General features: G+C 51.8%; 2 protein-coding genes across 5 annotated transcripts; one reads left to right on the top strand and one right to left on the bottom strand.

Annotated features, from left to right (window-relative positions):
• The first annotated feature begins 71 nt into the window (after positions 1-71).
• MEA1 (male-enhanced antigen 1) lies at positions 72-1,816 on the top strand. Of its 3 annotated transcripts, none has more exons than XM_061146744.1 (4): positions 72-123; positions 646-925; positions 1,010-1,112; positions 1,422-1,816. In XM_061146744.1, the coding sequence occupies exons 2-4, from the start codon at positions 656-658 to the stop codon at positions 1,571-1,573; spliced, it is 525 nt and encodes a 174-aa protein (XP_061002727.1). In that variant the 5' UTR covers positions 72-123; positions 646-655; the 3' UTR covers positions 1,574-1,816. The 3 variants fall into 3 exon arrangements, with proteins under 3 accessions (XP_061002727.1, XP_061002728.1, XP_061002729.1); XM_061146745.1 differs by lacking the exon at positions 72-123 and adding an exon at positions 133-233; XM_061146746.1 differs by lacking the exon at positions 72-123 and adding an exon at positions 137-157.
• PPP2R5D (protein phosphatase 2 regulatory subunit B'delta) lies at positions 1,698-24,920 on the bottom strand. 2 transcript variants are annotated; one of them, XM_061146739.1, is made up of 17 exons: positions 24,764-24,920; positions 19,748-19,825; positions 18,055-18,093; positions 6,989-7,199; positions 6,548-6,747; positions 6,349-6,459; positions 6,133-6,225; positions 5,569-5,699; positions 5,372-5,431; positions 5,153-5,261; positions 4,891-4,944; positions 4,413-4,583; positions 4,179-4,306; positions 3,449-3,550; positions 3,283-3,355; positions 3,024-3,140; positions 1,698-2,894 (listed from the first exon to the last, which is right to left on the bottom strand). In XM_061146739.1, the coding sequence occupies exons 1-17, from the start codon at positions 24,788-24,790 to the stop codon at positions 2,757-2,759; spliced, it is 1,842 nt and encodes a 613-aa protein (XP_061002722.1). In that variant the 5' UTR covers positions 24,791-24,920; the 3' UTR covers positions 1,698-2,756. The 2 variants fall into 2 exon arrangements, with proteins under 2 accessions (XP_061002722.1, XP_061002723.1); XM_061146740.1 differs by lacking the exon at positions 18,055-18,093.
• Positions 24,921-27,818: the final 2,898 nt, after the last annotated feature.

Here is a 27,818-nt window from a genome sequence, read left to right as displayed (position 1 = left end):
GCTCCCGTCAATCACGAGCGTGGGGCGGGGCTGGAAGTCTGGGCACCCGCCCCCCCCCCCCCCCCCCCCACGTCCTGCCTCGCCGGAAGTGAAGGTGCGGGTTCGGTCGCGGGCTCTGAGCGGGTAAGGCGCGCGGAAACACCAGTGCGGAGAATCGGTGGGGCGGGTGGGGAACGCCGCAACTCGGGCCATTTGAAGGGAGCCCCAGGGGCCCGAAGGGCGTTTGTCAGGCGGTACAGAGGGGACGCCCTTGGAGGGGAGAGAAGGGGACGGGTATGCCTAGTCCGAGGTATCTTGTTTGGCGACCCGGAGTTCCTAAGTGGATTGGGGGGAGGGGACGTTCTCGAAGGGGTGTCTTTTGGGAGGTGGCATGGCCTCCGGTTGGGCTGCTATTTAAGAATTGGCAGAGAAAAAAAAAAAAAAAAAAAAAGAATTGGCAGAGAAAGGCGGGTGGGCCTCGGTTAGGGATAAGAGTGGGTTTAAGAGGTGAGGGGCCAGGACAGGATGGGTGGTATGTAGTGCAGGAAACTCGAGGCGTTTAAATGTTTGTGGACTTTAGCAGGAGACCACCAGGAGCTGGTTGAGAGGCTGAAGGTGGATTTAATTGCATCCAATCCGTGTTCTCCTGCCTCCCTGTTCTTGCAGCCCCTGCCCGATGGCAGCAGTAGTTCTAGGGGGAGACACCATGGGTCCTGAACGTATCTTCCCCAATCAGACTGAGGAACTCGGGCCACATCAGGGCCCCACGGAAGGCACTGGGGATTGGAGCAGTGAGGAACCAGAGGAAGAACAAGAGGAAACAGGGGCAGGACCAGCTGGCTACTCCTACCAGCCTCTGAACCAAGATCCTGAACAAGAGGAGGTGGAACTAGCACCAGTGGGGGATGGAGAAGATGTAGTTGCTGATATCCAGGATCGGATCCAGGTATGTGGAGGAGGCATTGTTCCTGAGCAGGTGGAGCTGAAGTCCCTGAAGACTGACCCTGAACTGTCTTCTCCGGTTATGCAGGCCCTGGGGCTTCATTTGCCGGACCCACCGTTAGAAAGTGAGGACGAAGATGAGCAGGGAGCTACAGCATTGAACAACCACAGCTCTATTCCCATGGACCCAGGTAAAAGAGATCATTCTTTTACTCTGGCATAATTATGGAAGAAGGGGACTGGTTAATGCCAATAGAGGGACGTCTCAGAGGAACATCCTGCTCCTAAATGAATAGTTTGTAATCTAAGATTCTGTGGACTTCAGAATCCAGGTGAAATGCTATTCTTTTAGACTTGGAGGATGTGCAGGCTTCCTTAGGAATAACCGGACAAATTCAGTGACCTTACTAGTCCAGAATCTCTGAGTTAATTCAACGAATGGAGAGGGGAGCTGGTCCCATCGTTCCTACCCACTAACTGGTCTCTGCCTGTGATTTCAGAACATGTAGAGCTGGTGAAAAGGACGATGGCTGGCATAAGCCTGCCTGCACCAGGGGTTCCTGCCTGGGCTCGTGAGATATCAGATGCCCAGTGGGAAGATGTGGTACAGAAGGCCCTCCAAGCCCGGCAGGCTGCCCCTGCCTGGAAGTGACCACCCTGAGAGCTGCCGTAACTCCCTGCGTTCCAGGCCAGAACCAGCACAGGACTGAACATATCCTGGTTGTCACTCCATCTCCATCCTCCCCGGCTCCCCTCCACATCAAGGCAAATCAGACTTCTTCTCAGAGACCCACTTTATTCAGTTCTGTACATATGGGGACATCGGCCCAAGCCCAACCCACCTTAGCATGTATCACTCTGTGGAGAATAAAGCACCCTATGTACACAGCCAAAAGCTGCACTGCCTGTGCCCTTGGAACCTGGGTCTGGCCCTCCCCAGCCCCTCACCCCTCAAAGGTACCTTAAAGGGACAAATGAGGACCTGCCCAGCATCAACACAAACAAGGAAATAAATAGGTGTTGGGGGGAGCCATGCTTGGAGCACTGCTCCCTGCTTCCTTCTTCTTAGCTTTGGGGACCAACAGCACAGGAAAGCAGTCAGCCCCGGGGTGGTCCCTTCCATGTCAGTGATCCCAGGGTTGCTGCTCATCGGAGAGGGGCATAGGGTCGGGTGTCTGTTCATCCCCTTCTCTCGGTCCCTTTGGGCCCTCTATTCATCAGCTGTGGTCCAGAGCCTATGCTTTTCTCCTTTTGCCCTCCCACGCTGTCTCGGTCAGGCAGGGGGTAAGAGGAAATAATGCAGCCCCATCAGCCTGCACGCCTCTGGGGCTGGGGGCCTATTTGGGCCTATTTGGGCTGTTGGGGGTTGGCTCCCCTCTGGCTAATTCATTCCAGGGGCCAGTGGGGCTTGACATAACTTTGGTGAGAATCGTCTCCTGCTGCCCCCTACAGGCTTGACGGGGAGGGAGACGACGAGGGGGCACCTGGGCCTGAGGGGAAGAGGAGCACATTATTCCCATGTGTATTTCTCAGAGCAGCCTCAGGTAGCTGTGGGGTGAGGAGCAGGAGGGGGCCAGGCATCCCCATGTCATCTGAGCGCCAAGCACCGCCGTGCCCAGCCTGTCTGTACTAGGCGCAGGGAGGCATGAACACCTTTGGGGGAGAAGAGGGGCCACTCGGTGCCCCTGCTTCCAAGGCCGCGTCCCACCCCCTTCCCACAGCAGAGAGGCCCTGCCTTGCCCCAAGTCAGCCAGTGGGGAGCAGAGGGTGGAGGAGGGCTGGGGCAGTGTCCCAGGGCCGAGTGGGCCATGGCCCTGCGGCGGGAGGCGAGGAGGTCAGAGGGTCTCCTGGCTGGCAGTTAGGAACTCTTCTGCCCGCTTGTGCGCCTCCAGCGCCTTGATGGTGTACACGTCCTGGGGCAGCTCGGACTTCCGCCGGAGCAGCACTTTCTCCTTCTTGATGTCCTTCAGCATCTGTGTGTGGATGTGCCGAGGGCGGGGCATGACAACCAAGTAACCCCACCTTTTTCCTCCCCTTAGTCCTCAGCGCTGCAGCTCCGGCCTCCTCTCCCTCCCAGAGCTGTCTTGTCTTTGTGCTCCTACCTGCACGGCCTCTGTCTCCACCGTCCTCTTCAGAAGCTGGATGTCCTCTGCCGTGGGGGTCTCAGTCTCCATCGAGTACACGGGAGGCAGAGGGGGAGGCGCTCGGAACATGGGATACTGGGAGGAAAGGAGCCAGGCAAGTGGCCAGAGCCACCTGGGTGGTGTGTGACCCTGTCCGCTTCCCCGCCCTCCTCAAACGTCCCTCCCCCACCCCCAGTCGGGGACCTCTTGGTGCAGGGCGATGGCAGAACCAGCTCACCTGGGGATTAAGTCGGGCCAGCTCCTCAATCTTTTGCCACATCTCTTCTCTCTCCTTCATTCGAAACCGGCCCCTGGGGTGGGAGCAAAGACAGGATTTGGATGGGCTTGAGAGAGAAGCAGGGGGGCTGGGTGTGGAAGATGAACACCCCCCAGGAGAGGCTCACTTCTGCTTCTCGGCCTTGTACTGTTGCGTGCAGTCATCAAACAGCTTCTGATTCATCTCCATAAACAGCTTCAGGGCATTGTAGATCAGCCCGTGGATTGTCCTGTGGCCAGGAAGAAAGGTAGATAAGGGAGGCACTCCCCTTATTGTGCCAGGGCCTCAATTCACTCTCTGCTGAGAACTTTCCAGTGGACTCCTCCCATCCCACCAGCCTCTGCATGCTATAAGCTCATTGCTCTGGACAGATCATGTGACTTGAGACTGGCATTTCAGGCCCTTTACAAATACGGGTCTGCCTGTCCATCCTTGCCTGAATCCCACACTCCAAGAGCCCACTCTTCCCCATTACTTCCCACTCTTCCACCCAGCACTAATGGCCTCCCAGCGTACTTGCTTTTAGCAGGAAAGCTTTTTTACGATGCTGGGATTTAATACATTCTAAGAGGATCACATCAGCTTCTCACAACATGGAATTAACTCTCCAAAGCTGCAGAATATCTGACCTCAAGAAGAGATGCGATAGAGGCCACTAATCTGCTGCTGGGTGGCACAGATCTCCCACGTGGGTATCTTTTCTCCCCAGTCAGTCCCTCACGGCCCTGTTAATATGCAGTGGGCGCCAGCCCTGGCTCACTGAGGACCAGGTGAGACCACTGGCTCTTGAGTCCATCCCCACCCTCCCACATTCCAAAACCAGATCCTCACTGCCCAGCACCACCCCAGCTCCCTACTTGTTCCAGTGGCTCTTGGAGTTCCTGTAGAGCGCGGGGAACATGATGGGGAGGACTCGGGCAGCGTTGTCACTTATCAGGCTCATGATGTACTCGTTGTTCCAGTAATAGAGGGCACGCTCCGCCACCTGGTGGGAACCGGCGGGACTTAGTGGGGACATGGTTCACTAGGTTGAAGCCCTGCCCCGGTCTTCTTAGAGGCCGGGTCTGGGATTTTCTGGGCCTGGGTCTCACCTGGAAATGGGGGCTGGAGACACACTTGGCAAGCTGGCGGAACAGGGGCTCCATCACTTTGCTGAACTCTGAAGGCTCAATGACATCCAGGATCTCCTCTAGCTCATTCAGAAACATCACTTCCTTGGGGCTGTGGGTCTTGGGCCAGAACTTGAGGAGGCCTACAATCACCTGCGAGGAGAGGAGGACCCGGACTAAAACTCACCCTTAACCCCTGCCTGCTTCTCCAGGAAGCCTCCCTGCCCTCTCCCCACCGACCCTGGTGGGCACAGCTTGGGTGGCCTTGGCTAAGTGCTGCTGTTTCTCCAGCTTGGATCTGGGTGTACAAAGGTTTTTCCTGCTCCTTTAGAGAGGAAACCATGTCACCTGTTGGGTTACATCCCTCCTCAGCACCTGCTTCCGGCGCTGCTCAAAAGCTACCCACTGGCAAGGACTGATGACAGGGAGAGGTGGACCCTGGGCCCAGGGGGACAGTTACCGGCTCAGTGAGGCTGCTCTCCTTCTCCAGGAACTGCACCACGCAGTATGCCAGCTGTGGGAGGTTGAGGAAGAAAGGAGGTGATATGAAGGTTCGGAAGGTCACAGAGGTCAGTAACAGAGCCCAAGCCTCAGAACAGAAGGGGAGGAAGAGAGGAATGCCACGTTCGTTCCCTCTTCTGCTGCATCGCAGCCAGAATGCTTCCCCCTCCCTCTTGTCTCTGCCCCCAGGGCCACTGAACACCAGGAGGAAGGCAGCTCACCTGAGGGTGGTAGACACTTAGGGACTTGACCTTGTGAAGGGGAAGAAGAACCCGGATGAGGAACATTTTGTGCTCTTCCTTCAGGGGCAAGGCAAAGCCGTTGATGATGCTGGGAGGGAAAGGAGGGTTGTTAGGACCAAAGGGCCATGGCCAAGCTCAATGCACCTGTTTCCCCTGCCCGACCTTGTCCAGACCTGTGGGCCCCTGCCCACCTCTCACCTGCCCAGGATCTCCAGGAGCTCGGCAATCCCATTGTGATGCTCTGTCTCATAGATGAACCTGAGGGAGCAACAGAGGCTGTCTTGATAACCCCCAATATCCCTCCGCCCTTCTGCAAGTCCCGCCTACCGCCCTTCTCCCACCTCCACCTTAGTGGGGGGCTTGCTTTGCTCCTGAGCCCCAGCTCCTGGCCTCACCTGTAGAAGATGTGGTTGATCTGCCTACGGATATAAGCCCGGAGCCCCAAAAACTTGCCATAGATGCGATGCAAGATGGTCTTGAGGAAGTCCCGCTCTCGAGGGTCCTCACTGTCAAACAGGTCCAGGAGCTGAGAGCAGGCAGGAGGAGAGGGGGCAGTGAGGCTGCAGCGGGGGGAAGGCCAGGGTTGGGTGGCCCAGGTCCTGGCCAGGGGAAGCCCAGAGGTTCTCTGAGGTCAAAGAGGGTGCGTGGGGCCAGGCCCCTGGGAACAGTGATTCTATGCTACTGCTGTCCCCAGGTCATGTCTGGGTATGCACCCTGCATACCCCATTGCAGGGGGCCGGGGTGGGGCGCAGGGCAGCGAACAGTAACTCTGCTGCTTTTGTGTTTTCTGCCATTATGCTGGAAGCTTCTTTGAACACCCCCCCGAGTCAGTTTGCAGTAGACACAGCTGAAACCCAATACAGTACCGATATTCAGCAGAAGCAGCTGGGATGAGTCGGGATGAGGGGCTAGAGTTCATGGACTGGAGGGAGGGGAAGGCAGGAACCTCAGGGACTCACAGCAAGGACAAACTTTTGGTCAATGTACTTCTTGGCTATGTTTGGCTGGAAATCAGGAGACTCGAGAAAACGTAAGAAAAACTCATAGACGAGCTGCGGGGGGGAAAAGGAATATCACTTAGGGGCATTCCCCCAGGACTGGGAGCGCCCCCTTGCTGCAGGGCTGAGAGCACCCCACTGCCCACAGCGAGGCCCCAGCCCCCCTTGCCCTGGTACCTGGAGATGCGGCCAGGCAGCCTCCAGGGTGGGCTCATCTTCCTCAGGGTCAAACTCCGCCCCAGTGGGATTCGATGAAGGTGGCAGCGTCCGAAAGAGGTTCACTGAAAACTGACGGGTAGGGAGGGCCTGGGTGAGGGCTCCGTCTGCGCTTCTCCGGGCCCCCGCCCCGCCCGCCTTCCCCTTCCCCAGCGCCCACCATGGTGACGGCCTCGGGGTAAATGGCCTCGGTGACGACATCGCGGCTGTGGGTGATGTACTCCACCATCTCGTTGAGTCCCGCCCGCTTCACCTCCTTGAACTTGAGGTCACTGAGTGGGTCTGACACAAAGTCGAAGAGGACGCAGCACTGGCGCAGCTTCTGGATGAACAGCTCCTCCCGCTCCTGGGTGGGCGAGTCTGGGGCGGCGAGGGGGCCACGGTCAGGCCTCCTCCGTGGTCCTGCACTGCCCTGCCCCGCTCGCCCTGCAGGGCCTGCCCCTCCCCCTTCCTGCTGCCATCCTGCTCCCCTGGCACCCCAGCGCGACCCCCCTCCCACCCTCTAGAACGTCCACCACCTAAATACCCCCAAACTTCCATTCTGCCGACGCCCACTGTCCCCTCGGCCTGATCCCCAGCCCTCCCGACCTTCCCCGACTACCTTTTAGGGCAGGAAGCTTCTGCAGCTCCCGGTTCTTGCTGAGGTTGAAGCGGGAGGAGCTCTGTCGTCGCTCCTTCTTGACAATCTGGGGGCCCCCCGAGTACTTGATCTTGCTGAGCTGCGTGGGGGGCGGCGTGCTGTTGCTGGGACGCTTGTTGGATGACGGTGGCTGGGGTTGTGGCTGGGGCTGGGGCTGCGGCTGGGCCTGGGCCTGGTCAAACGAGCATTTCACTGAAGTCCACTCACCAAGCTCTGCTTCCCACCCCCGGCCCAGTCCATTGCCCCACCTCCACCACGCCCCCCACAGCATCCCCCTGCCTCGAGTCCATTTATGCCTCTACAGGCCTGAGCAGCAAACAGCTGCCTCCTGCCCTGAAGGGGTCAAGGCCAGAGTCACAGGTAACTTCGGCATGTGGTCCTGGAGGGGAGTGACTGGCCTAGAAGCCATGTCATCCAAAGTGATGCCCACTGCCTATGCACGAAGAGCCTTCAGGACACTCACCCGTGTTCTTCAAGAGGCAAACTAACTGAAGAACTGATGGTGACAGAAGTGAGACCCGTGGCTCTCCTGCCTGGGCGGAGATGCCAGTGGTGTGTGCGTGTTGGGGAGGGGAGGGAGATGCGGGAAGTGACTGAGAAGGTGCATGAGGAACCTTTCGACTAATGGAAACATTCTGTATCTTGACTGGATCGTGGAGGTGGTTCATAGCACAAATATAGGTAAAAATTCATCAAGCAGTACACTGGAGATTACGGTATTTTATCATTTACCAAATGTGTGACATTCTCTAGTTAAAAGTTAAAAGAAATAAATTCCTTCTCATGTCTCAGCAGTTTAACTTCTAGAAATGCAGTTTAAGAAAAATTCTAAATAGGGACTTCCCTGGTGGTCTAGTGCCTAAGACTCCACACTCCTAATGCAGAGGGCCCGGGTTCTATCCCTGGTCAGGGAACTAGATCCCACAAGCCACAACTAAGCGCAGCCATATAAATAAAAGAAATTTTTAAGGGAGTGGAAATTTTAAAAATGAAAAATCCTAAATATAAAAAAAGGTTTAGTGGGAACATACTTTTTATGGTCATATAATGGCAAATACATAAATGAATACATGGAAATCATAGAGTTAAAATTATGTTTATGAAAACTACGTACTCAATGTAATCATATGTGGTTCAGCTGTGAAAAATATTTACACAGTCATAGTAATTTACCCAAAATGGATGGTAAGTATTTTGAGAGGAGGGGAAAATTGTGCACAGAGGTATAAGACACTGGGGCCTTAATTTTCCACATTAGGAAGTCAAGAGATATCTGAATCTCGAAAATTTTTTTTAAAAAGCAGTAAAAAAGTTATTTGGAGTAGAAAAGTCAACCTCCAAGGAAAAAGTTAGGAGTTGAATGTGGCTGCCACAACAGGACAAGAAGGACCAGGGACAGGGCTGCCCTGCTCATTATAAGCCCAAGAGCGCTATCTGGGACTTCCTGGCAGTCCAGTGGTTAAGACACTGTGCTTCCAGTGCAGGGGGCGCAGGTTCAAACCCTGGTTAGGGAACTAAGACCCCACATGCCACGCAACGTGGCCAGATGATTTTTTTTTTAATTAAAAATATACATACATATATAAAGAGTATACTATCTGACTTTCTGAACTATTACCATATTGATAAAAATTAAAAATAAAACAAAAAGCCTAAAACTATAGAATGAGAGAAAACTGCTCCCTATTGCTCCCTATGCTGAGTTAAATAAGCAGAATGCAAACCTGTATATACAAAATGAGCTCACCTACATTAGAACACATGCACAGAACCCAAAACCCAGTTAAGAAAGAGAAAGACCAAGTGTACTGTGTTCATGACTATCTCCTGTGATGGCAGAATTAGAGATTTTTTCCTATTCTTCTTTTTTTTTATAGGCTGACACTGCTTTTATAAGACAGCTAATTTCCTAAAGTTATTTCTTTACTTCCTCCTGAACACGAGAGTCAGAGCCCCATGAAGCCCATTTTCAGAAGCACGCACCCACATGGTCTGCAGGGCTGTTCACCCACAAGTGCACCCCCTGCTGGGAGAGGGAAGACTCAGCCACAGGACAGCCCCTGCCCCCACCAGAAAAGAGACTGTGGGCGACCATGGGAGTGAGGTCACGTCCGGTTGGGGATCCACTCCACAGGAAAGCTGTGCTCCTGTCCTCACACCGCCATCCCCGCCTCCTCTGCAGCCCCCTCCACAAACTCGCACTTCATAAAATAAGAATGGAGGGAATTCCCTGGTGGTCCGGTGGTCAGGACTCCAAGCTTCCTGCCCTTCCACTGCAGAGGCCACGGGTTCGATCCCTGGTTGGGGAACTAAGATCCCACATGTAGCATAGCCAAAAAACAAACAAACAAAAAAAAACTTTTTTAAATTATACTTAAAGAACAGGAGAATATGAAATTCTCTGCAATAAGGGGCAAGGAGGAAGACAAACGTTATGCTTTGTGTGCTCTTGAATTTTTTATAAAAACAATTATCTCAAGCTTGTGACCTATCTCGGGATCAGAGTCAGGAGACGAGTGCTGGGTCCAGCCTGGGGCAGGCGGTGAGTCCAGTGTAGCTCACGACCGCTTCAGCCATCTGGCCCTCTTCTCCTCCTGAAATGAACCCCAGACACCAATCTGACCAGGGGGACCCAAAGAAGTGGGGCAAGAGCGGCCACCAAATACCTCACTTCCCAGAACTACACCGAGCCAGCATGATTTTGGTTAGAGAGTGCAAGGCACCTTGGAGTCTGGGGTCTCTCTTCCTGTACATGGAGGACGGATCACACCTCGGTGGAAGATGGGGGAGAGAGGCAGAAGGCCAGCAGGGCCAGAGCCTGATGTGCCTTGGACTTTCCCCACTTCAGACCTCCGTTTCTTTGTTGCAGGAACAGCCAGATTCTTATCTGCGGAGCTTGATGGTCAAGAGCAAAGACTTGGGTCTGACCCCTGACTGTACTGTTTATTTTATTTTTTTTTGGACATCAGGGGCTACTCTCTAGTTGCTGTGGCTTCTCTTGTTGCAGAGCATAGGCTCCAGACAAATGGGCTTCAGGAGTTGACACACAGCGGTTCACAGGCGCTATAGCATGCAGGCTTCAGTAGCTGTGGTGCTCGGGCTTAGTTGCCCCAAAGCATGTGGGATCATCCCAGACCAGAGATCGAACCTGTGTCCCCGGCGTGGGCAGGCGGATTCTTATCCACTGCACCACCATATCCCTGACTGTACTGTTTATTAGCTGGGTAACCTTCAGGACCATCAATACAGACGGTCAATACAGGACCATCAATACAGGACCATCAAAAACAGACGGTCAATACCGAAATCAGACTGATTATATTCTTTGCAGCTGTAGGTGGAGAAGCTCTATACAGTCAGCAAAAACAAGACCTGCAGCTGACTGTGGCTCAGATCATGAACTCCATATTGCAAAATTCAGGCTTAAGTTGAAGAAAGTAGGGGAAACAACTAGACCATTCAGATATGACCTAAATCAAATCCCTTACAATTATACAGTGGAGGTGAGGAATAGACTCAATGGATTATATCTGGTAGACAGATTGCCTGAAAAACTATGGATGGAGGTTTGTAACATCGTACAGGAGGTGGTGACCAAACCATCTCAAGAAAAAGAAATGCAAGCAGGCAAAGTGGCTGGCTGAGGAGGCCTTACAAATAGCTGAGAAAAGAAGAGAAGCCAAACGCAAAGGAGAAAGGGAAAGATACACCCAACTGAGTGCAGAGTTCCAGAGAACAGCAAGGAGAAATAAGAAAGCCTTCTTGAGTGAGTAACGCAAAGAAACAGAGGAAAACAAGAGAATGGGAAAGACTAGAGATCTCTTCAAGAAAACTGGAGCTACCAGGGAACATTTCATGCAAAGATGAGCACAATAAAGGACAGAACTGTAAGGACTGAACAGAATCAGAAGAGCTTAAGAGGTGGCAAGAATACACAGAAGAACTGGACAAAAAAGGTCTTAATGACCCAGATAACCACAATGGTGTGGCCACTCACCTAGAGCTGGACATCCTCGAAATCCAGTGAAGTCAAGTGGGCCTTAGGAAGCATTAGTACAAACAAAGCAAGTGGAGGTGATGGAATTCCAGCTGATGTATTTCAAATCTTAAAAGATGATGCTGTGAGAGTACTACAGTCAATATGCCAGTAAATTTGGAAAACTCAGCAGTGGCCACAGGACTGGAAAAAGTCAGTTTTCATTCCAATCTCAAAGAAAGGCAATGTCAAAGAATCTTCAAACTACCATACAATTACGCTCATTTCACATGCTAGGAAGGTTAATGCTCAAAATACTTCAAGCCGGGATTCAACAATACATGAACCGAGAACATCCAGATGTTCAAACTGGATTTAGAAAAGGCAGAGGAACCAGGGATCAAATTGCCAACATTTGTTGGCTCATATAAAAAGCAAGGGAATTCAAAACAAAATATCTACTTCTGCTTCACTGACTACACTAAAGCCTTTGACTGTGTGCATGCATACATGTTCAGTTGCTTCAGTCACGTCTGACTCTTTAAGACCCGATGGATTGTAGCTCACCAGCCTCCTCAATCCATGGGATTCTCCAGGCAAGAATACTAGTTTGGGTTGCCATGCCCTTTTCCAGGGGATCTTTCTGACCTAGGGATCAAATCCATGTCTTCAGTATTGCAGGTGGATTCCTTACCAACTGAATCACCAAGGAAGCCCTTTGACTGTGTGGATCACAACCAACTATGGAAAATTCTTCAAGAGATGGGAATACCAGACTGCCTTTCCTGCATCCTGAGAAACCTGTATGCAGGTCAAGAAGCAACAGTTAGAACTGGACATGGAACAATGGACTGGTTCCAAATTGGGAAAGGAGTACATCAGGTCTCTATATTGTCACCCTGCTTATTTAACTTATATGCAGAGTACAGCATGTGAAATGCCTGGCTAATTGACTCACAAGCTGGAATCAAGACTGCCAGGAGAAATATCAACAATCTCAGACATGCAGATGATACCACTCTAATGATAGAAAGCAAGGAGGAACTAAAGAACCTCTCAATGTGGGTGAAAGATGAAAGTGAAAAAGCTGGTTTAAAACTCAACATTCAAAAAACTAATTTCATGGCATCTGGTCCCGCCACTTCATGGCAAATAGATGAGGAAACAGTGGAAACAGTGACAGATTTTATTTTCTTGGGCTCCAAGAAAGTCCACTGCAGATGGACTGCAGCCATGAAATTAAAAGACTAAGGTTACTCCTTGGAAGAAAAGCTATGACAAACCTAGACAGCCCATTAAAAAGCAGAGACATCATTTTGCTGACAAAGGTCCATCTAGTCAAAGCTATGGTTTTTCCAGTAGTCATGTATGGATGTGAGAGTTGGGTCATAAAGAAGGCTGAGCACCGATGAACTCATGCTTTCAAACTGCTGTGCTGGAGAAGATTCTTGAGAGTCCCTTGGACTGCAAGGAGATCAAACCAGTCAATCCTAAAGGAAATCAACCCTGAATATCCAATGGAAGGACTGATGCTGAAGCTGAAGCTCTAATATTTTGGCCACCTGATGCAAAGAGCTGACTCACTGGAAAAGACCCTGATGCTGGGAAAGATTGAGGGCAGGAGGAGAAGGGGATGACAGAGGATGAGATGGTTGGATGGCATCACTGACTCAATGGACATGAGTTTGAGCAAACTCTAGGAGGTGGTGAAGGACAGGGAAGCCTAGCGTGCTGCAGTTCAGGGGGTCTCAGAGAGTTGAACACAATTTAGCCACTGAACAACAACACCACCTCCAGGAGGTCACAGCCTCTCTGTGCCTCATTTGTAAAGTGGGGATAGCGACAGGACTGACCTTACAGGGCTGTAATGAACAGTATAAGGCACATGGAAGTGTCCTATAAGTAGTATCTTCTCTATTAATACTTTTATCATTTCTCATCCTTGGAAATCCCTGAAACGAGCACTTCAAACGTTCCTTAGAGGGACTTTCCTGGTGGTCCAGTGGTTAAGACTCTATGCTCTCAATGCACGGGGCCACGGTTCAATCCTTGGCCAAGGGACTAGATTCCACATGCCACAACTAAAGATCCTGAGAGCTGCAACTAAGTCCTGGCACAGCCAAATAAATATTTGAAAAGACCCACCTTCTTCCAAAAAGCCTTCTCCAATCACTCCCGGCCGTGCTTGTCCCCCCTCTGCCCCCGACCTCCTGACACTGCTTGCCTGTTCCACTGGCTCTGTGATCATCCCCAGTGACAGCTCTTGCTCGCTGTGTACGTGTCATCCCCTCACTAGGAAGCAAGCCCCTTTAAAGCCAGGACGCTGGTTTGTATGCCTCTGGGTCTCCTTAGCACTGGCACCTAGCAGGGATTCAGCAGATGACTGGTTGTTTGATAGATGGGGGCGCCAAGCCCAGGCCCATCCCCACAGGCCCCTCCTGTGCCCACTGGGGACCCTCCCAACAAAGCCCTGCAGAGCAGGAAGGAGAAACATTGAGGAGATGACAGTGATGGGCTCGGCGGCAGCTGAGGAGTGAGACTCAGGAATAAGACATCTCTCTCCATCCGCCCAGATAAGATGCAGAAACCCACATCTGCATGAACCTCTGACTGAGGGGACATCCAGAGAAAGGAGGCATTCTTCCCAAAAAGGGAAAAGCAAGACCTCAATTTTCTCTGCTAACGAGCAGAGGGTTGGACTAGATCAGTAGTTTGCCAAACATTCTCCAAGTAAGGTTTTGAGAAAACAGACGTTGCATGGCTGAAAATCATAGTTTTAAAAAAACCACCCAATGAGTTGATGCCTAAGGTCCCTTCCTTCAGGGACTGAGCCAGCTGAGCCAGCTTGGCCTGCCCTTCCCTGTCCCCACCCCAATGGGCCACCCTGGTTTTATAAAGACCATTGGTTCCCAGGCCCCAGATATAAGGAGCAACTGAGAGACAGCTGGTCTGGCCAGCAAAGTCCTGGTCTAGGAAACATACTTGTCAGAGGGAGTATGGGTATGTGCCAGGAACTCATTAATACGCAACCCTTTCTCCTAAAGGCTCTAGCATCCGATGTCTCCTTCACTGACCTGGGCCGGAGATGAGAGGCAGGGGCGTCTCCAGGAGAACCTTCTGCAGCTGTCAAAGTATGGGTGGACACTGCCCAATGCACACTGGTGACCTGCCCGCTCCCACTCCTGAGGCTCTGCAGTGGCTGTCACCTCTGCCTGAAGAGCCTTCCTTTCCATTTCTTTTCCTTTTTTTAATATTTATTTATTTCACAGCGCCGGATCTTGTTGCAGGACACGGACTCTCGTCGTGGCACGTGGGCGGGGAGCAGGCTTAATTGTCCCATGGCCATGTGGGATCTTACTTCTCCTACCAGGGATCCAACCTGCGGCCCCTGCATCGCAAGGCAGATTCATAACCAGTAGACCACCTGGTGGCTCAGACAGTAAAGCGTCTGCCTATAATGTGGGATACCTGGGTTCAATCCCTGGGTTGGAAAGATCCCCTGGAGAAGGAAATGGCAACCCACTCCAATACTCTTGCCTGGAAAATTCTATGGATGGAGGAGCCTGGTAGGCTACAGTCCATGGGGTCGTAAAGAAATTGGACATGACTGAGCAACTTCACTGATCTGTAGACCACCAGGGACGTCCCCTCCTCCCACTTCTAAACTCACAACAGGATTCAAGCTTCAGGAAGCCTTCCTGGATGCAGGCCTCCAGAAATCCAGTGGGGCCGTGAATTGAAACATCATACCCACACTCAGGAGAGACTGCAACCATACTTGCCCACTCTGAACCAATCCCATTTCAAGCTGATCCTAACACAGGCACCGGTAATCATTAAACCCATATATTTAAACATAAACTGGCATATAGAAATATAATTTAAGTACTATAGAAGGTATTATAGGAGAAAGATGAAAGATAAAATTATCAGTGAAAAATGAAAGATTAATGTTATAGCTTTTGCACGGTGAATTAACTGGCTGAATGAAGATCACTGTAGTTTAAAACCCTGGAAATCAGAGAGGTATTCTCTCCTGTACTGACACCAAGAGCTAGCTCTACCCACCTGTGCTTAATGCAGTCCTTCCTTCATTTATTCACGAGTCACACTACGCATTAGAGATGAAAAGGGGAATAAAGTAGGGCCCTTGCCCTCAAAGCGCTCACAGTTCAGTTGGCAAGACAGACAAGGAAGCAATCATTAGTACATGGGCAATGCAAAACCAGAGAGCGGCAAAAGATTTGGGAACACAGAGGGCTGAGTGACAAACGTGGCCTAAAGAATTAGGGAAGCCATGCCTGAAGAGGTGACTTTTGCTTTGGCTCTTAGGAATAAACACAGGTTTAGGCAGAGAATGAAAGGAGAGGGGACTTTCCTGGTGGTCCAGTGGCTAAGGCTCCACACTCCCAACGAGGGTGTCTAGGTTTGATCCCTGATCAAGGGAGCTAGATCCTGCAAGCCACAATTAAGACCCGGTGCAGTCAAATAAATAAAATAAAAATTTTAAAAATAAAAAGAATGAAAGGAGAGGGAAAAAAGCAGTCCAGGCTAATGTGCGTGTTAGTTGCTCAGTCATGTCCAACTCTTGGCAACCCCATGGACTGTAGCCCACCAGGTGCCTCTGTCCATGGAATTCTCTAGGTAAGAATACTAGAGTGGGCAACCATGCCCTCCTCCAGGGGATCTTCCCCACCCAGGGATTGAACCCAGGTCTCCAGCATTGCATTGCAGGCAGATTCCTTACCATCTGAGCCACCAGGGAAGCCCCCAGACTAATGGGATGACATCAATAAGGGCCACAAGCCATTAAAGGCTCATAACATTGGAAGGTGGGAAGTCTAGGGGGGTTGGAAGAAGAGGGCAGGGCCAGCCCACGAGGGCTGAGGGTGGGAATTTGAAATTGTGAGCAATGAGATGACAATAGGAGTTTTTCAGTAAAAGGCCTGATAGGACCAAAAATGTTTTTATAGGCTACTCTGTCTATAGGGGTGTCAGGGTGAAGTGGAGGAGACTCAGATTATTTCCGCCTCCCTTTGTCCCTGCTCCCAGAACTCAAGACAGGGGACAGCGCATAGAAGAGTCCACAGCACTGAACTCTCTCTCCAAAGACAGACCAGGAAAGACCCCTGGCTTGCAGCAGGTCTGACCTGATCTCTCAAGACTACTTTCCATTCTAAGATTCTTCACCAGCCTATCAGATGGTCATTAAGAACACAGGCGGACTGGCTCCCAAGCCACACAGACCTGGGTTGAATTCCAGCTCTGCTGTTTTATTGCTGAGTACAAGCTACTTAACATCACTCAGCCTCAGTTTTGTCTGTAAAATGGAGCTTAGGATGATAACAGATGCCCTCAGGGGAGTGCTGTAAAGATTAAATGAGAAGATTATAAGATCAAGTGCATGCAAAGTAATTAGCACCCTGCCTGGGTCAAAGTGTGCTGGGTCCCCCCAAAATTCACATCAACATCTGTGAATGTGACCTTATTTGGCAACAGGATCTTTGCAGATGTAATCAAGTTAAAATGAGGTCACATTGGATTAGGGTGGGCCTTAAATCCAACATGACTGGTGTCCTATTAAAAGGGAAATTTGGACACAGACATAGAGGCACCTTCCCTGGAGGTTCAAGTGGTAATAATCTGCCTGCCAACGCAGGAGACGCAGGCTGAATCCCTGGGCTGGGAAGATCCCCTGGAGAAGGAAATGGCAATCCACTTCAGTATTCCTGCCCGGGAAATCCCATGGACAGAGGAGCCTGGTAGGCTACAGTCCACGGGTCGCAAAGAGTCAGACATGACTGAGTGACTCAATGATAACAACAGAGGCACAGGGGAGAATGCTGAGTGAAGGCGGAGTCAGAGATCGATGCACCTGCAAGCCAAGGGCTTCCCAGGTGCCTCAGCGGTAATGAATCTGCCTCCAGTGCAGGAGATGCAAGAGATGCGGGTTTGATCCCTGGGTTGGGAAGATCCCCTGGAGGAGGAAATGGCAACCCACCCTAGTATTCTTGCCTGGGAAATCCCATGGACAGAGGAACCCAATGGGCTATAGCTCATGGGAGAGCAAAGAGTCAGACCCAACTGAGTACATGAGCTGAGGAACACCACGGACGGAAAAAAACCACCAGAAGCTACGAGAAAAGCACGGAAGAGAGTCTTCCCTAGACCCTCAGAGGAGCGTGGCCTGCTGACACCTGATTCCAGACTTCCAGCCTCCAGAGCTGAGACAGTAAATGTCTGTTATTTTAAGCCACCCAGTTGGCGGTAACTAGTTATGGCTGCCCTAGGAAACTATACACAAGTACCTGCTCAACACAATACACATTGGCTGCTAGAACTATTATTAGGATTAACTGGAAAGACTGGCAAGTGTTTGACACAGGGTAAGTTTGACTGTAAGAGCCCAAAGTTCAGGATTAAAAAACAGGCAAGAGAAGGACTGTGCCTGGGAACTCCCCTGGTGGTCCAGTGGTTAGGATTCTGCTCTCTCACTGCTGAGGGCCTGGGTTCAATCCCTGGTTGGGGAACTAAAATCTCATAAGCCAGGCAGCATGGCCAAAAAAAAGAGAGAGAGAGAAGGACTATGTCAAACAGCGTCTGATGTCCTGGGCCTCAAGGCCTGGTCCCCAACCATTCCACTATCCCTCTGCCTAAGACCACCCTCATGCATTTCTGCAGATTCACAAAGCAGAATTCCTGCAGCTGCCTCAGACAGGTGAGGCTCCGTTTCACAAAACAGAGGCCGAGGTGAAGGCAACACTCTCCTTTTCCAGAGGGCAGCAGAGGAATCACAGCAGCTAGTCTCAGCTCTTTCTTAACTTGCTTGGACCTTCATTTCCCTACCTATGAAAGAAGATGGTTAGCCTCTCAGGCTCCTTCCAGGTCTAACTTGAAGCTGATGTGCTTGCTCACGCACTCATGAATGCATTCAAATGCTGGTGCCTCTCGTATGCCAGGCCCTTTGGCGTGAACAACAGCCTCTTGGAGCTCACAGGCTAGCACAGGAGACAACTGATACACAAAGAATTCCCAGGAACTGTTTCATTACCGCTGTGGTTAAGCGCTGCCGTGGGGTGACATAGAAGCCCTGATGAAAAAAAAAAAAGAAGCCATGATGCCCTGGGCACGGGGATGGGGATGGGTGGTCCAGGAGGGCTGCTTCCAGAAAACGATGGCCAGTCTGTCCAGTAACTGAACGAGCAGGAGTGGGTCAGGCAGAAGGTGGGAGCTGCCCCCGTGCTACTCCATTCTGTTCCTTTAAATCCTGTTTCTGAGACTTCCCTGTGGTCCAGTGACTAAGACTCCTTGCTCCCAAAGCAGGGGGCCTTGGGTTCCATTCCTGGTCAGGGAATTAGATCCTGCATGCTGCAACTAAGAGTTCACATGTTGCCACCAAAGATTCTGCATGCTGCAACTAAGACCCCGTGCAGCCAAATAAATATGTATTTTAATCCTTTTCTAAGTCTCTCACACCATTTTGGAGTCAGTTGCAGGCTCTGACCACATTCCCTGCAGGTCCCATGTGTCATGGCTCCTGAAGGGGAAACTGAGCCTGGAGAAGGCGCCCCCCCCCCCCCCCCCAACAAAAGCAGGTGACCTCCTGTGAACCAAGGGCCCCAGCACACAGAGGAAGAAGCCAGCTGCTTTCATAGTGTGGTAGGGGAAACACATCTGGGGACAAGCCACTGCTTGTCCAGCACCAGGTGATAAGGACAAGCCGAGAGACGTGTCCGGATGCCAGGGTAAGTGCAGAGGAAGGAGAATTCCTCCTCTGTGGTCCTCAACTCCCACCTCTGTAAGGTGGGGCAAACCTTCCCAGCTGCCTCCCGCCACTCCAGTGAAGCGAAAAGTGATGGTCGCAGGTGTAAAAAGTGCTTGGCCCTCTTTGGGAAGTGACAGGGACCAGGAGTATCCAGAAGAATCAAGGACCACAGTTAAGCCCAACCAAACACTTTTTAGTCCATCTCCTCTCCACCTGCCACCCCAACCCCTAAGCCCTGCCTGGAATTAGGGAGCTCCATTTCCTGTTCATCTCCATCCCTCTGAACAGCTTAGCACAGGAGGCGGGAAGCACAGTAACAAGGATCGCTGGCTTCTGGGTTTCACGGACACCTGCCAAGGGTCCTCCCAGGACCATTCAGCATCTAAGCATCCCACTGAGCACACTTCCCAAACTTCCATGGACACACTCCAGACTTCCTTAAGTCCCTCCCCCATCCTGTGCGCGCACAGCTTGCCATTTATTACTTTATGGCCCTAGATTGCCAGGCTGCGCTGACCTCTGCTCATGACTATCCTTCAGCAGCTCCCATCTGATCAGCACCAAGGGCAGCAGGCCCAGCCCTGCCCGACTCAGGGACACTAGCCACTCCCCACCCCCGGTCTCATCCAGAGCCACGCTGAAGTCACTCGCCGCCCCACTGAGCATCTGTGCACTTCCCCCTCCTCCCCAGAACCCAGTATTCCCCCAGCTTTTTGCCCTAAAAGAAAAGGATTTCTCAACCCTTTGGTAGACAGAGAACTGACTTTCATAAAAATGCCTGGGGAGTCAGGAAAACTGGAAGGCGTCTTTGGTCCACAGCAGCCAAAGCGAAATGCTGCCTGAGGGTGGTCTGGTCAGCCCCTCCTTCCCTTCTGCCCGATAACCTCCGGGCCCCCCCAGGGACCCCTCATCCCACTGGCCATCACGCAGCTGGAGCTGCTGCCTGCAGCATAACTAGGGCAGTGCCCACGTTCATTACCTCCTCCGTGCTCTCGCCTCCACCATCCTTGCTCGAGCTGCTGGGCTTGGCTGTGCCTTTGGCAAGCTTGGGGGGCTCCTGAGAGGAGGAGATGGAGAGTTAGTAGTTGATGAGGCAGGGGGAGGCCCTATCCACATCCCTTCAGTCTTATCCAATTGAATCAATGAGTCAGGACCCCTGAGCACATACCTTAAACCTGGGGGAGTAGGGTGGGGTTTGGGGTACACCAAGAGGGACCAGTCCCTCAAGGGCACCAATGAGTTTAGAATCTGGTTAGAAAGACAACTCCAACACACAATAATACAGCATGATCATGCTTCTTCACCTCACAGGACTGGTGTATGAGTCAGGGCCTCTGTCAAGTAAGAACCAGGGCGAGGAGGCTCAAGGGAAACGCATCCTGGAACAAGCTGCTCAGACGCTTCTGGCTAAAGTGGGCAGAGTGGGCCTAAGGCTCTCAGGCTAGAGAGACTGGTCATCACTCTACCCCCGAGGCTATCTGGGAAGACCAGGAAGCATTTTCTGGATATCACAAACAGCACCCAGACTAGTAACTGCTACTGGCACAATCAGTGGGGCCCAAGGATGCAGACAGGTTTGGGGATCGTCCCAAGAAGGCCTTGGTGGACAAACACAAGGACAGGGATGGGGGTAAGGCCCTGAAGGGCTATGAAGAGCATGCACTAGTCTGAAGTCTCCCTTGGGAACCTGGCTGCCGGCTCAGAGCCCTGGCCTGCCCAGCATCTCTTCCTATGCTCCAGGGCAAAAAAAGCAAGTGCCCAGAGAACAGGATAGGGAAAATGGGAAAAAGACCTGGGGATTTCAGTTCGACTGCAAGCTCAACACAAATCATCCATGTGCTGTGGCTGCCATGGCAGCTCATATGACCTGCCGTCCGGTTAGCAGACCCGTGCAGAGTGCCTGTCCTTGGCACTGACGGAGCCATCCTGGAGGCTCTAGTTCAGTCGGGAGCCTCAGACTTTGGGAGGGACAAAGACAAATGCTAGGTTTTGTTCAGGAGGGAAATACAACCCATACTGGGAGTACATTCAAAAGCATGTCCTGAGAGCGACAGCTGCAGGAACTGGGATAGTTAACAATGGGAGGGAGGAGTCCTGGTGGGTGGGGGAGCTAGAGTGATCCTCAATAAATGAAGGGCCTGCCATGAGGACTAAAGATGCAACTTGTTCTACGTGGATCCAGAAGCCCTAAGAGCCACCGGCTAAGGTGTCAGGAAGACAGGCTAAGACTACAAACGAGGAAGACTTTTCTCCTGGAGCATCTGCAGAAACCTGCTGCCTAGGGAGGCGGCAGCTCCCCACCTGACAGCACTCAAGCAAGGGTGCGCTGAGGCCTCCTCCCAGGCACGAAGCAAGAGGAACCCGAGCCTTAAAGGCAGATGGGACTGGGGGACCTCGGAAACCACTTCGAGCTCTGAGATCCTGCGACTCCTGAGCACCTGAGCCCCTTCAGAGAGAAGTGTTAAACCCAGTGATTATGCCGATGGGGGCTAAAGGATTTCAGGGAGAAGCGAGCGCTGCGTGGGCTGGAGCAGGGGGAAGGCTTCCTGGGGGCGGGGAGGCAGGGAGCTGTTCCTAGCCGTGGAGCAGCTCCAGTCATGAAGGAGCCATGCTTGTGCTCTAGGGGGCTGAGCACCCTCTCTGTAGCCCCTGACCAGGCTGGGCACCCTCACCCCTCACCAAGGGGCCAGGGAGGGGTGCAGAGGAAAAGGATGAGGGGGGCACCTGCAGGATGCAACACTGGGGCAACCGTCTGCACACACCCCAGTCATAGGCTTCTCGGACACAGCTGACGCACGTGCACACACATCTCACTTCTCTCCTTGACCATGGGCTCCTCGTTCCTTTTTGTACCCCTCCACCCACCCTGCAGTGCTCAGACATCTTTCTCAGGGAATGTGCCAAAGAGAGACCCCGGCTGCTTGGAGGTGTGTGCTGAAGGGTGGTGGGCAGTGGGAACCAGGCCTCCACCCTTGCTCCTGGCTCCTGCAGGACAACAGGCAAAGTGCACGTGCTTCAGCCCAGCCCAGCCATCCAGTGCCACACGGCGCTGTGGTTTACAGCCAACCATGTGTTCCCAGCCCAGCTCTTTCTAGCTACACAATCATGGGCTAGTTACCTAGCCTCGCCAAGCCTGTTTCCTCATCTATTAAGTGCCAACAATCAAAGTACCTGATTCCCTCTGCTTATTAAATGCTCTTATTTTTTAATTTTTTGACTGCACAGCACGGCATGCAGGATCTTAGTTCCCGGACCAGGGATTGAACCCACACCCCCTGCAGTGGAAGCTTGCAGTCTTAACCACCGGACCACCAGGGAAGTCCCCCTAGTTCCCTTTAGCACAGTATCTGGCACATGAAAAATGAAATGTTAGTCAATGTTATTACTATTATTATGAACAAGAAAGTGGGAGGGAGTGGGGACACCTCCACCCAGCAACCAAAAAGACAAAAGTCCTAGATCAGAATGTGAGGGAAGAGGAGGGATGCAAATCTCCCCAAGGGTTGAATCAGCACTCATACATTGAGTGCCTAAGGTATACAAGGGAGATGCCAAACCAAAATGGAGCTGAGTTATTTTCACAGGGGAAAGAAAAGACATGTCCATAGTTCCAGTCCAAGGGAACACAAAAAAGCCATAAGTAACCTACCGCAAATCCAAGGGAGAAGGGAGGGCTCACCCCCAACTAAGGGTTTGCAATGGGCTTCAGGAAAGAGGCCATGAGGTTTGGCCAAGAATGGGACCAGCACAGATAAAGGAGAAAGGGAAGAAACGACAGATGAGCAATACAGATCCTCCATCCCCCTTTCCTCTCTGTCCCCACCCCACTTAGGCAAACCCCAGTCACATTGTCAGGACTTGTCAACCATAGAAGGAGGCCAAATGCAATTGGAAATCAAAAGTAGAAAGTTACACCTTAAAGGGGATCAGAGGTGCCTGGCCCCATCCACCCCGATCCTTCTCATACTCTTTCCCAACCAAACACTTACACCTGTGGTCCTAGAAAGTCTTAAGAAATTTTCTTCTCAGTCCTCTAGTAGATAAAGGCTTTCTGTGGATGGGACAGTATCTGTTCCATTAGACTAAAAATTACAGATCAGGGACGTGCCTGGCAGTCCAATGGTTAACACTCTGTGCTTCCAGTGCAAAAGGCTCAGGTTTGATCCCTGGTAGGATAACTAAGATCCCACACGGTGGGCAGAATGACCAAAAAGTAAAAATTAAAAAAACAAAAAAACAAACTACAGCTCGGCAAGGAACTCATCAGCTTCCTCTGAATTTCATCCCTCTCCACATTCCTCGTAGAAGCCCTCCAGCCCCTGGTGTGGCTGACTTGTGTGTGTATCACCTACAGCTAAGCTGCCCAAACCACCTCAGCATGCACACTTCCCAAGGGCACGGGGCCTGGGTGGGGCACCCAAACCTGCCCAGCTCAGCTCCCTAGGAGGTACAGTGCCTTCTATACCATTAATAACCCAACATTCAGAATATCAGGCCCTGAGAGGTTACGGGGACAATCCAGAATCAGAGCCGCCTGGCAAATCTCCATCGGCCCCAGGATAAGGAGTTTAATTGATAAGGTCAGAGATGGCACAAGCAGCAACCCAGCCAATCAGAGGGCAAAGGAAAGCAACATACCTCTGGGGTCATAAAGTGGGTGAAGAGAACACCAGGCCAGAGCTGGCGCCCACCACAAGGGGCCAGCCCCGGGGAACAGAAGAAGCTGGGGGAGGCTGGAACTGGTATCCTAGCATCCTCTGTGTGAGTCTGTACCTCAAAGGAACCACACCTCTGAGTCAGACCTCAGCAACAGCAGGAAATAGAGGGTACAGAAAGACAGGAATAAAGAAGATGGGAAGGCAGTTCAGAGGTAGAGGAGGAAGGTGAAAGAAGGCAACATCAAGAAATGGCCTGTGTCAGGACACCAGACAAAAAGCAAGGGTGTCCAGGGGTGGCTCGCCTGTGGGGTAAGAAGAAAAGCTAATCTGTCTGTGAGGGCAGAATCCCAATTTGAGGATAGTATGGTCCTGGAAAGACAGAAACCCAGCACTGGTCCAAAAAAGGAAAAATGCAAAGGTTATCCTCAATTAGGAATAAGGGGAGGGGCCTGCCCAGATGATGAGAGGTGACTGGTTCAGGATGAACCTGGGAGTGGGCTGATGCCTGTTAGCAAGGCTTTGGTACAGAGGAGGCCTTTAAGTCAGGAGACCTGATATTACAGATGGGCCTCCAGGAGGCTGTGTGACCTTGGCCCAGTCCCTTCCCCTGCCCCCGGGGTCAGGGCCTTAGTCTCCTCATCTGTATCATGAGGGACTGCACTGAAGGAGCTCAGACACCCTGACTTCCAAGGTCCCATCAGCAGAAGGAAGGGCTCGGTCCTGGTTTACAAGTTTGTGTGTGAAGGAAGAACTAGAGGGAGGGGCCTAGGCCAGATTCGGTGGAGGAGAGAGAAAAGCAGAGCTGTTCTAGGTCAAGGAGCTTGGCGGGCAGGGAGAAGGTGGCTGTAAGGGACGGTGGAGAAGGCAGGCCCAGGCCCGGGCCCAGACGGGTGAGAAGAGGAGGGTCGAGAAGGGGCTGCGCGGAGCTGAAGAGGGGGGGCTAGTTCTGGAGGGAGGTGCTGTCTCAAATAAGCGGCTGTCCCAAACGACAAACGGGTGGGGGATGGGGAAGTGATGGGGGGAGAAAAAGCAGGAGAGTGACCTGGGAGCGAGGCAGGATCTGGAGGGAGGAGGTTACCCTGGGCCGGGGGTCGGTGGAGAGAGGAAGGGAGGTGCATGTGGGGCGGACTCTATCCCGGACAAGGGTGGGAGCTTTCTCAGCTGCGGCAAAGGCTGGGGGTGCGACGAGCAGCGGGGATGGAGGGCTGGCCCCGGGGAGTCCTGCGGGGGCCGGACGGGAGGGTCGGTCTGGGGCTGTCCCGGGCCTGGCTCGGGCCCCTCCCAGAGTTCCACGCAGGCCCCCGAGGCGGAGGCGCGGGGAAAAGGACCACGCTCACCTTCTCCTTCTTCAGTTTATAGGGCATCTCGGCCCGTCCGGACCCTGCCCGGCTCCTGCGGCCCCGCTCCGGCTCCGGCTTTGCTCGGCCGCACTCGGCCCGCTCGGCGTCTCTTCGCCACCGCCTGCGCGCTGCGCCCGGGTCGAGCGGTGTCTGTGTTCCAATTGGCCCGAACTCTTACAAACCTGCCTGACAACCAGGCGCCGCCTCTCCCGATTGGTCGCTGGAAGCAAGCGGCTTCTTTTTTTTCTCATTGGAAAGGAAGAGTACAAACCGCCAGGGTTCGACTCCCAGAATTGGCTGAAGTAGGAGGTCCCGCCCTAAAGGGGGTCGAGCTTAGCGTGAGAGGCGGGGGTCAAGGGAAGCCCGGGCTTTGCACGGAGTGCCGCACTTCGGCGTCTGGTGTGCGTTGGATTCGGCCATTCTTCGCAGCTCATTCCGCTCTAAAGTGGTCTCACTCTTTCCCCACTGCGACTCCGCCCAGTCCGAATTGAAGGAAAGAAGCCCTAAAATGAAGGGTACCTTTCTTCATCAGGGTAACGTGACACTGATTGCCTACGCAAAATTGGAGAGAGCTCCCAGGAGTCCTCGAGGGCCTGTTTCCTAGAGGAGGCTTGAGGAGGATCAAAGGGGAAGCCTGGCAGGAAGGGACCGGGGTGAAATGAGATAAGAATCCAGGATTTGTTCCAGCTTTGAGAATGGCATCCTCGTTCCTACTGCAGCTGTCCTAGGGTTGGGGAACTAGCTAGACACGAGCACTTGGGAACGCAGTGGACATGCTACCTCATTCTTGAGCGTCTCGAGAAATATATCCCTTACTCCCCCTAAGCCAGTGTCCTAAAGGAGTTCACAGTCTGGTGAAGTTCACGGCCCTGTATAAACCTATGATTAAGATACAATGTAATAAATTACACCAAACTAGAGGTGGCTGGAGGAACATTTCAGAAAGTCAACTCCAGCAGCAGGTTGACTACATGAAGAACCTGAGGAAGGCTCGAGAATAAGCCTGTGGTCCTTGCCCAGGAGAGCGGTGTTATAAGGCAGTATAGGCATGTAGAAGAAATGACAACATTGGGAAACGTGTAGAACTAACAGGATTTGGTGGGTAATCCGATTGCAAAGAGAGTGGTAAAAGGAGGAGCTCAGGATGACTTCTGAAAGCCATCAGAGACGTGAGAGGAAACTGTGTCATAATGACAAAGGAAGTATTAGAGGATTGGTCAGTAATGTCAAATTCCAGAGAAAGGTTGATCAAGATCGAACAGCATCAGGGCTTCTCTGTGGTTAAAAATCCACCAGCCAATGCAGGGGACACAAGTGCAATCCCTGGTCTGAGAAGATTCCACATGCCACGGGCCAACTAAGCCCACAACTACTGAGCCCACACGCTAACGCCGGTGAGCTGCGACCACTGAAACCCACACCCTAGAGCCCATGCTCCACAGCTCCGCAGCAAGAGAAGCCACCTCAATGAGCCTGCACTCTCAACCAGCGAGTAGCCCCTATTTGCCACAACTAGAGAAAACCCACGCAGCAACAACCCAGCACAGACAAAAATAAATAAATAAAATTATTTTTAAAAAGGGTACAGATGATCTTTGCAGGAAAGTTTCAGAAGAATGGAAGGAAGATTATAGTGGGTTAAAGAGTGAGCAAGAGGTATGGAAGTAAAGGCAACAAATCTAGGCTGCTAGCTGTCTTACAGAAGCAATTATTTGACTTTCATTGACTAATGATGATATCAAGGTAATGCAGAGTGGACGACATGCCAACCATTATTTGCTCAGGGAAAAACCTGAGAGAAAAGCAACGTTTATCTGTAAATGGATATTTGCATCTATGTGGATGCCAACCCAGGCAGGATACCAGATATATTTACCCATTCACAAGACCTCAAAGAACACCATAGCTTGTCTGATACTGTGTAAAGGAGACATATTCTCTTTGGAATCACTCCACCATCCTCTCAGTCCTCGGGTCTTCTGAGAGACAGGGGACAGAGACACACAACAGTTTCAAAGTGAAGTTGCTCAACTGTGTCCTTATCTTTGCGACCCCATGGACTGTAGCCTGCCAGGCTCCACTGGTCCATGGGATTTTCTTTCTTTCTTTTTTTTTTAACCTCCATGGGATTTTCCAGGCAAGAATACTAGAGTGGGTTGCCATTTCCTTTCTCCAGGGGATCTTCCTGATCCAGGGATCAAACCTGGGTCTCCTACATTACAGGCAGACTCTTTACTCTCTGAGCTACCAGGAAAACCCCTAAGAAAGTGTGAAAGTGTTAGTCACTCAGTCATGTCCAACTCTATGAGACCCCATGAACTGTAGCCTGCCAGGCTCCTCTCTCCGTGAAATGGGAACACTCATCCTTGTGAATTCAGGTACCTAGTACATTCTTGAAAGTGAAAGTCACTTAGCTGAGTCCAAATCTTTGCGACCCCATAGACTATACAGTCCATGGAATTCTCCAGGCTAGAATACTGGAGTGGGCAGCCTCTCCCTTCTCCAGGGGATCTTCCCAACTCAGGGATCAAACCCAGGTCTCCCACATTGCAGGTGGATTCTTTACTGGCTGAGCCAGAAGGGAAGCACAAGAATACTGATTGGGTAGCCTATCCCTTCTCCAGTGAATCTTCCCGACCCAGGAATCAAACCGGGGTCTCCTGCACTGCAGGTGGATTCTTTACCAACTGAGCTATCAGGAAAGCATGCTGTTTTAAAGATGTACAACTAGGCAATTTCAGGTTTAGGACTAGAGGTACCTCCAGGAACTATAATCAAACATTAAATATATATATTTTTTCTTGTCTTTCTAGGGATAGAAATAACTTACAATATGTACATCTTATATTCACCTCTCAGATTTTCAGGAAATTTTCAGGAATGTAAAATGTACAAAGTAGAAGACTGCCTCAAGATGAAGGAAAGCAGAAAGTTGGGCAGAGAAGGCAAGGAAGAGAATGCAAGGTCCAGAAAGAGGAGATTGCCACCAACCAATCCATTGATTCTTTTTAGTTTTCGGTCACACTGAGCAGCATGTGTGATCTTAGTTTCC

Source organism: Dama dama, chromosome 7 (assembly GCF_033118175.1).
Source record: "Dama dama isolate Ldn47 chromosome 7, ASM3311817v1, whole genome shotgun sequence".
In the NCBI taxonomy this organism is placed as follows: Eukaryota; Metazoa; Chordata; class Mammalia; order Artiodactyla; family Cervidae; genus Dama; species Dama dama.
This window is presented reverse-complemented; position numbering and strand designations above follow the sequence as displayed.

Bases quoted from the DNA above. Each gene is read 5' to 3' on its own strand.
- PPP2R5D (XM_061146739.1), bottom strand. From the start codon at position 24,790: ATGCCCTATAAACTGAAGAAGGAGAAG. The intron at 4,307-4,412 runs GTGAGACCCAGG...GGTTCCCACCAG, and splicing joins TCTCCAGCCCCCATTTCCAG to GTGGCGGAGCGTGCCCTCTA. The intron at 3,356-3,448 runs GTGAGCCTCTCC...CTCCCACCCCAG, and splicing joins TACAAGGCCGAGAAGCAGAA to GGGCCGGTTTCGAATGAAGG.
- MEA1 (XM_061146744.1), top strand. From the start codon at position 656: ATGGCAGCAGTAGTTCTAGGGGGAGACACCATGGGTCCTGAACGTATC. The intron at 926-1,009 runs GTATGTGGAGGA...CCGGTTATGCAG, and splicing joins ATATCCAGGATCGGATCCAG to GCCCTGGGGCTTCATTTGCC. The intron at 1,113-1,421 runs GTAAAAGAGATC...CTGTGATTTCAG, and splicing joins CTCTATTCCCATGGACCCAG to AACATGTAGAGCTGGTGAAA.